Raw genomic sequence first — 10705 nt, 5'->3', positions numbered from 1 at the left:
AGAAAACCCTCAAACATGCTTCCAGCATCACTTTGCATGTACATGTACATACAGCAGCAGAAGCAATAATATGCTCACAATGCATGGGAAAATCAATGTTCCTCAGGAATATTCATTGATATGTGTTCTTATTACCATGGTTTGCCCTTGCATAAGGTGATACATTAATATGCCTTTTAACCAAAAAGGGAGGTGAGTGATATCAAAAGTGCATCACATATAATTTCTCTCAGACAGGGATAAGATGTTAAGACTTTTCAATGGAACATATGACTGATCCTTCAAAGGATAGAATAGAAAGCAAAGCATGTTCAACCAAAGCGAAAATGAAAGCAATTAATGTCAAAACCGGAACAGTATCATATCTTAAGTTAACATCTTCAAGCCTGTCAAACCACTATTTCCTGAAAATATCTGGTGTATTGAATTGCTCTTTTGTAGTAAGTTTGAAGAAAAGAAACCATCCACTCATACCTCATTCAAAGCACAGAGATCATAACCCATCATTGTGTCACAAGCAGCTTAAGTGGAAGCACACTATAATAAAAATGTACAAATTCAAAGGTGGATGTGAATAAAATTTTACTATCGGTATATTGATTTCACTGGAAACAATATTATTCATTTTGTCTCTACTTGCAATGTTCAACACTGTTACACACAGTTCTGTGTAAGAAGGAAAATGAATTTCTTCATGCAAAACAAATGATTTTGGGGGATGTTTTGTATACAAAACAAGGGGCAGTCCTGGGATAACAAAGTAGGCCTGATTGTCACTTGAATAAGGAAGCAAGTTTACAGTGTTCATAGGATGTAATGCAAGAAGATCACATGCATGACTTCCCCAGAAATTGTCCCACCCCCCTGGCTTTAGTAACTTTCTTTTTCTAATACACTCATTTTTGTATTCCACTGACTTTGCTTCACTACTTCTGTATATTTGTAGTAGCACTTTAGCACTGTAACAAAACAAATCATATGTATGATCATAATCCTGTGGTCAGCATGATATACTAATTTCTGGTGAATGGTCCATCCTTATTGTAAGTGGCTTGAAGTGTAAATGGGAAAAAGTAAAATGTATGTAAAACTTGGTATTGTAGATCAACAAATAAAGTGGATGTGTCAAGGGTAAAGGCTACAAACTTGATGGATTACTTATCCCCTCATATGTTTCCTTCTGTGTTTTCTGATGAAAAATTATCCATTTACCTATGTTGCTCAAAAATGTATTCTCCTTTCTACTAACACAAAACAGAGGAGTTGGTTACAGAATGACACAGATATAAAAACAAACCAACCACCATGCATGCCCACTAAATACTCTCTCAAATCCCACTTCGTAAACTATTCCTCTTTATAGTCTCATATCCCAACACTATGATAAGGCTAGTGGGAATGGTGGAAAGTAGTCTTGCAGTCAGACCCTTTGTCAGTCCTCCAAGGCCCTCTTCCCTCATCAGTGTTTGAAAAGTGGTGACAATAGACCTCTGCCCAGTCACCTGAAGAATAGAACAGAATGAAACATACACTGTTGTAAACTAACACTAGAGATCCTGTAATCATAAATGCCTGAGTTCCTTATCATATTCTGCATGTTTGTAAATTACAATAGCAGACTTGTGGAAAGAATTAGATTCATTGCTGTATGCCTAATTTCATATTTGCTGTTATACAGAAACTCCAATTCCTCATCTGAATTATTAACAAAGAAATTTTGACTTGGAACTGTTTCATTATAATAATAAGCTAGTAGACATACCAGATGCATCAATATCAGAAGTATTTGACATTATGTGTATATCTTATTATTTTCTTACTGAACTGCAACCTCAGTTGAATACTTGTACCATGAAAAACGCTCTTGTAAAAGAAATAGCTTATCAGATTTTGCTATACTGTAAAAGTGGATATTTTCGCACGACTAATTTTTTGTGCTTGGTTGGCTAGAAGAGTTTCGCGTGTTAATTCCGCGGAATCGCGACATCACCTACTGGAACATATGGCACGCAAAAATATTCACGTGCTTTTATTTTTGCGCTAGCTTCTGATTGCGCGAAATGCGCGAAAATTTCAACACCGCAAAAATTTCCACTTTTACAGTACTACATTGTAAATATTGCTGCATTTTAAATGAAACTGCATTCAGAGAGACCAGGTTCAACCTGGAACTGCCTTTGAATGTCCCACATCTCTTTTGCACACATTCTTATTTTCAAGAAAATGTTGATGTACACCCAAAATTTCGGTGGGCGTTCTTCATCACTATTTCAATCTGTTTACAGTTCCAATGTAAGATGCAGCGCACTCACATTATAAAGAACATGGTAAAATAACAAAAATCTCTTTACAACGAAGTACACATTCCAGTTCCAAAATTGTTATTCATTTACTTTATAGTTTGGCTTAAATGAAATTTTGATATAACAAAAGAAAATTGCCAAATCCAAGGACTTCATAATAGTGGAAGTCACCTGTATATGAAATTCATTAACCATGTTTAGATTCATCATTTTCCATCCGAGTTGCTATGACAAGGAAACATGTCAGGTTTCCTTTTGACCTTTGTGTGTCATCTTTGATACAAAATGTCTGCAATCCCATCATTTGAATTGTTTTCATGCCATGACTACTGTAAATGCTATCACTTCTATCATACATGTAAAGATATTTTTGCGAAGGAAGAGGTCACATACACTTTTGGGAGATGTTGTTTTTGCGATTTGACACCAAGGCTATTGTAAGTGCACTAATGACGGTCAAATCACTCCGCCACTTTACTGCACACCCAGCAACCAAGATCACTACATTTTCTTGCGCTTGAGGTTTATCAATAAGGCGGGATGTGCATAATGTTAGACATACAAGCATGCATGTTTCTGGCCAGACATGGCCATGGTTTCGCCCTACCTCAGACAACATCTAATGCCACAAAATGAGCACATCAATATTTTGCCAGCACAAAATCAACACAATCAAGATAAGGTAGCCATATTTGTGCATCATGTTCAATTCGCGGCCTAACAGTGATCTGCAAAATTCACAAAAATCAAACCCTAACAAAAATAACAGCATTTACAGTATTTGATTGCTAATGCTTTCACAAGCTGCTTAAATGGGTGCAATCTTTGACGTAAATCTTGACATACAATGCAAAGGGGCTGACCTTTACACAGTACACCGTCTTGTAGGATTTTTAGGCTGAATCACACTAAAATGATTTTGACCAAATGGCTCAAGTTTGACTACCTTTCTTTTGGACAATGCATTCACAACTCAAGTTCCTCTTTATCTCGAGAAAAGTGTATACCTCTTTCTATTTGGCATCACGAATACTTGACAAAATGACTCTTCTGAATAGTGAACACATACAACACATGACTTTGACTACAATAAAGATTATTAGGATTCTTGTCACAGTTGGCCAATTTGCTCAAACTGCACACATTGTTGTTTATTGTATCATTGCTTCCATTTGTTCTGATTCTCTGTATGAGTAAGTTCTCCTCAATACTGGGCATCTCTCACCTGCAGCCTAGTCCGGATGGTGTCCATGGGGTTGGTGATAAATGCAGCGCTGCAGCCTGCACAAGACCCTGACACAGCCTGGACAGCAAGGGAAGGCACTTGAAGATGAAGACTATTCTGGAGGAAGGAAGCTATGCATTCTGTGAAGAGGAGGAGGGGATGGGACAAACAAACCCACGAGATTAGCGCTGAAATACAAAATATCCACAACTAATTGGAAATAGTGTACGGCAAATGGGCTGTTGGGTAGTCAACTGTGATGCCTAGGCTTTCAAATACAACATGTAATCATTATCTGCTGTAAGAACAGAACCCCTAGTTTACATTTTGATGAGACTCACCAATCTTGACCACCAATCAAGGATAGACCTTTCACCCTCTCTGCACCAAGAAAATATTAATTATCCAATTCATATCCATCCTTTACACTAAATAACAGTCTCATTGAACTTACACATAGTTGAATTCGTCGGGTGCCCGTGCATTGGCCGCTAACGCAATACAATTTGTATTGCGTTAGCGGCCAATGCACGGGCACCCGACGAATTTGACCAGAAAACGACAATAAGTTAAATATTGGTAAACATAACCTGTAATTCATGTAGTAATTCATATAATTGGTTTCCAATCATCTCATCAAATGTTGAAAACTGAATCCCCATTTCTGCAAAAAACTATACCATCCCTTTAATGCTGATTTTTCATTGTGTATTTTGCCATTTTCCCCTCCCCCTTTCTGAAAATTGTTCAGTCAAGTATTTGTTTAAAGTGTCTATAACTCAAAAAGTAGCTACAATGTTGGGATGCTTTCTTCAGGATGATTTACCATTTGTGTACTGAGAGACCTTCCCAGCTAGCTACATGCATTCACATGCATTATGTATGAGGATGTCCCATACGTAACGCATTTGTCCCATACGTAACATTATTTCAATGCCTAATAAAAAATATTCCTTTTACTGTTTTTTCTTTTTTCTGTGGTATTTAATTTCTCTAAACAATAAATTAGAACTTTCCAAAAGGGCATTAATATAACCTTAGCAATTTCAGAAAAAACCTTAAAAAATGACCTCAATTTGTTACGTATGGGACATCTCATGATAGGACACGAGCTAATTTGCATAATCATTTGCATAATCCCTAAATTTTCATACCAAGTTAAACTATTTGATGAACTTCTTATGTCCACATATTAATCAAATATCATTTGCTTTCCTTTGAATTAATATGAATTTTTATAAATGTCAAATACGTAACGCTGTGTTTCACATTTATGCAAATGAAGCCCTTGAAATTTGCATAAATTTACGTAATATAATTTTTTCCTCCATGGAAATCAAAACTTCAACTCATAAGCTTCAAAATGATACCAAACATGTCAATATTGAGCAAAGATGAAATTTTGCCTTCTGAGGGGACCTTATCTTGGACTTGCCCTAAATGTCTCCATTGTCTGTTAATGACATTTTGCTGTACTTTATCAAATGGAACAGTCTTATACAAACTTCTACATCAGAGCCTTGTCTTACCGTAGATCAAATATTTGACTTTATCTTTACATTCACTTAAATTAAATGTAGGCGTCATCACAAATTATATTGATTCTATTTCTAAAAATATGTCTGTGACAATATAAATGTAGTGAACACTAAACTGGAGTGTATAAAAAGTAACACCTTATGAAAACTAACCAAGATCAAATTAGATTAAGCTTTAAAAAGATAATAAGGGTAAAGTCCTCAGACATTGACCCTGACTTTTAATACACTTATATCTACAATGTACGTAGTAACCCAAAATAACATCAGTTGTACCATTCTACAATTTGAACTCCTGTGTGAAGACTTAATATGCACAATGAGATTGACACTGTGAATTTGGATAATATGGTAATTATAAAAGACAATGGAAAATAAAAAGAACTGTAATGAAGACTTGTGTATGGACACAGCCCATACACAAGTATAGTACAGAGACACACACATGACTACATGACAATGCTTTTCAAATGAATCATTCAATTTCTATTTTTTTCCTTAAATGCATACCTTCATGTAATACCTTACAAATCATCACCCGAGTCAAAATACTAGGTTTACCTCAAAACGCATGTACTGAAAATGTGTGATTCATTGCAACACTCAGTCTGATGTTTGTTTTAATTTGGTATTGAAACATGTTCAAATGCAAGATTGATGAGAAGAAATAAAGTTGGATGGTATCATACTGAACATACTAAAATGTACATGAATAAGCAGAATTCAGGCCTTGTCATCTCAGGGCTGTGGATAAAACATCACAAGTACTGGGATTATGCAAATATGCTTCCTTTTATTTGATGTGAAATAATTATGAAGAGGATTCATGCCTAAATACCTGTATAATTGTGATAAAATGTCCACCATAGGGCACTGTTTGGTACAAATGTCATCAAGGATGCAACATAACCACGATAGAAACCAAAGAAACCACTTTGATGGTACGTCGCTCGGGCGATCTGCACTACGTCCTTGAAGTGGACTTCCTTTTTGACAGTCTGTGCATCCACAGCCAGTCCCAGCATCATCGTCCTCTGTGAAATGACATCCACAGGTACCCGTATTGTCTGTGAGACCAGCGAGGCAAAGCCTCCTGCGATGAAAGTACGAGGGGAGTTGTCCATATCCTTGCATGCTGTTCGCATCAACTCGTAGCTTAAGATGTACATCTGCTCAGAGCCAATGGAAATCAAGTTCACTGCGAAGCCCTTGTACAAGCCACGGACCCCCTCATACTTGACTATTTTTTTCAAGGCATCCCATGTTCCCTTGTACAGACTGTTTTGCTGCTGCATCTGAAGCCTTGTCTTGATGAGATGAGAGGGGTAGACTGATGTCCGGACAGCAAATGACAGCATGGCCCCAAAGCCAAAAAACTTTCTCTTGTCCATGTCATCCCACTCAATAATATGAACCACACGCTCTTTTGTTGACGTCATGGCTGCTTATTTCTCAGTACGCAGCCAGCAGTGATCATCAAAGCATCTTCTTGCTCATGAATAGTAATTCTCTCCAACTTGTGCTGATCTTTTCACCTGTGTGATTGAATTCAGAAAGAATGCATGATCAATGTGGGATATGATACCTGCTAAATTGGACAATTTATCTCATGTACAATGATGTCACTAATCTAATGACATCCCTCAGGGCTCTCCCCTCGCTGCAAACTGCATGAAAAGCATTTTTATGAAGCATCAGAAATATCAGGACACATCAGGGGGAAAGCAATTTCTGCCTGCCAATCATACCTGGTGCTGTCCAACTCCAACCACTCAGTCAGTACCCTGATTTGGTCATGGCAACACAATTGCACATACGCTGTAGCTCTGTTTGCTATTTGTTTTATTTCCCTTAATAGGAATGAAATTCAAAGAGAAGACATACACAAGAAATTAAAGTAGCTATAGATGACATCTTTTTCTCACAGGTTATTCAAGAAGATGAAATTCCAAATGATTTCACTTTTGTTAATGTTTAATTTGTCAAATTGAATATTTATGAAAAGCACAGTTGCTAAAATTTACATTTTCTACCATTAGTACAAACAGCTGTGTCAAATAAACTGCTGAAAAAGAATACTCTTTGATCAAGGGATATTTGAACAAAAACAAAAATAACAATATACCTCACCATTCATACAACTTACTACAAGTGCAGAAAGGACGTAGGGTCCCTATCTGCATCTCCATTGACTATCTGTATCAGTGTGTACACATGTATATGTAGCCTACCAGGCCCACAGTAGTTTGTAGTCAAAACATGGTCGCGGCGGAGAAAAGGCGACACCATCATTTCACAATTGGCAAGCTATTGGCCAGAATCTTACATTGTAGTTATACTGTTGAAATGATACAAGTTTCAGAGGCATAGAACTCTACTCGCAGCTCATGAAATAGGTCCCACCACTGCGTGTATGCAGGGCTGCACACTAACCCATTTTTTCCTACTGGTCCCACCAGTCTGTAGCACAGTGTAGGACCAGTAGATAGTCTAGTAGGTAGAGTCCACCCATTTTTTCCCAATTTTTACTGGTCCATTCCTGAAAAAGTTACTGGTCCAACAGTGATTTTTACTGGTCAGGGACCGTCGGACCAGTACCAGTGTGCAGCGTTGGTGTAGATGTCATCTATGACAGTATGTGGTCTAACGTTAGTGATACTACTAACAGGTTTGGCAGCTTTCCTGTACAGTGCAGTGTTGTGAATTCAGCCCTAGTACTGTGTGTAACGTTAGATATGTCTAGTCTAGACCGTAGTTCGAGTGGAGTAAATTACCTTAAGCACAGCGGTGGGGCTTTTTTCCCTAAAACTTGTGAATGCGGCCCAACCAAATGGCGTTTACAAATTTACGCATGATTGATAGTGATTGGTTAGCCCCGGAGACCGCGCCGCTATGATTTGGGGCTGGTCGCAGTTTGTGATTGGTGAGACAGTGGCCGTGGTGGGGTCGATTTCCACAGCATACCTACATGTACATGACCTAGAATAACCTAATCTTTCGTCCTTTCTTCTTTCCTTTTTCCCTTTGTTCTTTCTGTTCTTTCACCCTTTTAATTCTTGGAATCGAAGGACTTCCTAAGAAATGTCCCTCGACTAATTTAACCATGACTTTTGAGTCCTGGTAAACCTAACCTAACCGAGTAATGTTAGGCCTGGCCCTGTATTGACTTTGTCTTTGGCCGACATACTGAGATGGCGAGTCTAATGCTAGGCCGACACTTGCACGACTTTTGGCCATGATTTTGTCGTGGCAAGTTGTGCCACTTTGGGGCATGAACTGGGAGGCTCCCGCACTGTTCACGACGAGTTCACGACGAGTTCACGAATAGTTCACGAATGCGTGCCCATCAGTGTCCACATTGACACGAGTTCATGCTTGGTTTGCGCATAGTTTGCGCATAGTTTACGCACTTCCCGCATTGGCACGACGAGTTTGCGCAATTCGGATGGTGTCGTGCCGACTTGGGCACGCCATATAAAAAGGGGCCCCCCCCCCCAACCCCTGGTCATTTTTGGATTGGCTGTGGAAGAGACAACATGCTGAATACTTACAATTACATATTTGTTGTTTGCTGTTTTCATGTTAATAAATTGTTATCTTATTTCAAAACACTTGTTTTTCTTTTTAACCTTAAAATAAAGTTAAAGAGAAACAAACTGAAAAAAAATAAACGAAAAAGAAACGAAAAAAGAAACGAAAACAAAAAAAGAAAAAGAAGAGAAAAAGAAACTAAAAAAGAAAAAAAAGAAGAAACGAAAAAAAGACACGAAAAAAGAAACGGAAAAGAAAGGGAAAAAAAGACAAAGAAAAGGAGAAATGGAAGAAAACGAAAAGAAAAACGAAAAGAAAGAGAAAAGGAAAAGAAACGCAAGAAATGCAAGAAACGAAGGATTTCGTTTTTTGGGGGGTGGGTGAGGGGACTTTCTTACGTTTCTTGCCCTATATATAACCCCGCACCGACGCGAGCGCCACTGTCGCGCAGTAGTCGTGAACTGCTCGTGCCATGCGCAAACTGTTCGTGAAGTGCGTAAACTAGTCGTGAACTGCTCGTGCCATCAATGCGTGAAGTACACGTGACCGTGTCAGTGGGAAGGCACGGCCACGCTGCGACGCGCACAAATTCGTGAACATGTCATGAACTCAACGTGAGCTGTTCGTGAACTATTCGTGGCAGATCGTGACAGTCTTGGCATGGCGCGCACTGCCACGCACTGGCACGCATCCTCCCGCATCGTCCCGCATCGTCCCGACAAGTTCATGACGAGTTCACGAACAGTTTGCGCATAGTTCACGACCCCGTCGCGAAATTTTGTCGTGACCAAAATTTTGAACATTTCAAAATTCTCGTCCCGACATGGCACGCAGTCACGACGGGTTTACGCACACTTCACGCCAGTTTACGACTAGTTTGCGCACTGGCACGTCTCGAGTCGTGCCAATCAATGCGTGCCACAGAATCGTGCAAGTGTCAGCCTGGCTAACTCTAACGTTAGATCTGTCAGTGTCAGTGTCACCGGTTATTTATGGTGCCATTTAGTTATGAGTATGACTAACGCAACAGTGCTCACACAGTGTTAGGAGTAGGAGCTCTAATCGTGGCGACGTTTAATAGATTTTCTATGTCAACTTACTGATACTGTTACAAAGGTATCGGACATGGCCGAAATATCATCCGTATTAATTTCGTGTCACAAAGTTGCTAAGATCTAACATTTACACAGCTGGAAGACAGGCAACGTCGAGTTTGTTGGTTAACAAACAGTTTTAATACAACGTACTGTACAACTTACCGGTGTTGTAACTGGCTGTCATGACATGGGCCGGGTCATCAGCTGGCTTATTCGGCTTGTGTGTATGGATGGCTTGCCACTGTATGCCACACCGTTGCACCGGCCGCCGGCGATCAGTTCATGGTCTCTCTCGTGCGATCGCTATGATGATGACACAAGCTCTGGAGAGTATAAAAATCGCGAGCGAGTCGAGCAGACTATGGTGGCGCTTTTCTCGCGGTAGCCACTTAGTAATCTATTTATATCCGGTAATGCGGTATCCCCTGCTGGCTCCCCACCACAGTTGTAATTTATATAGTAGTCTTAATGAAAAAAGAAAGAAAGAAAGACAAATGATCAAACACTTGGTAAAGACGGTTCCATGATATATGCTGCCATGAAATATCTACATGCTAAGCCAGAAACCCATGTACATGACCCTAACTAACTCTAATCCTCACAAAGGGAGGTGATATGATCACAGACATAATTTCTTATGAAAAACTATATACCCTAGCTAGCTATATCAGAACCCTAACCTTAACCTAAGTCCTTGGAGAAAATAAGATTGAAGCAGTTGCCACAGGAGCAAATGTCATGTCACCTGTACCAGAATGGATAAATTCACTGATCCTTTATTCATGAAATCATTTTCACTGGTGTACATCACAGCATGCAAGTGACTAAACATAATTATATGATTGCTATGTTTCATAAACCATTGTGAGTATAGAATCATGTCTACTGCATGTGGTACATTGATCGTCTGTGCTGTAATATGTATGTACGAAAAAAAACAACACACACACAAAGCTATAGTGATATTCATTGTCAGTAAAAACATTTTGTAATATATCATAACATGCACTG

The 10705-nt window shown here is 39.0% G+C and overlaps 1 protein-coding gene across 1 annotated transcript; it reads right to left on the bottom strand.

Annotated features, from left to right (window-relative positions):
* Positions 1-358: 358 nt before the first annotated feature.
* LOC139740597 (solute carrier family 25 member 44-like) lies at positions 359-9950 on the bottom strand. Its single transcript, XM_071651185.1, has 4 exons — positions 9857-9950; positions 5905-6601; positions 3529-3668; positions 359-1502 (listed from the first exon to the last, which is right to left on the bottom strand). The coding sequence occupies exons 2-4, from the start codon at positions 6503-6505 to the stop codon at positions 1329-1331; spliced, it is 915 nt and encodes a 304-aa protein (XP_071507286.1). The 5' UTR covers positions 6506-6601; positions 9857-9950; the 3' UTR covers positions 359-1328.
* Between the last annotated feature and the right edge of the window lie 755 nt (positions 9951-10705).

This window comes from Diadema antillarum, unplaced genomic scaffold, assembly GCF_040938485.1.
Source record: "Diadema antillarum isolate AM-2024a unplaced genomic scaffold, OU_Dant_1.0 seq00000862_RagTag, whole genome shotgun sequence".
Taxonomy (NCBI): domain Eukaryota; kingdom Metazoa; phylum Echinodermata; class Echinoidea; order Diadematoida; family Diadematidae; genus Diadema; species Diadema antillarum.
The sequence above is the reverse complement of the archived record's forward strand: the minus strand, read 5'-3'. Positions and strand labels throughout refer to the sequence as shown.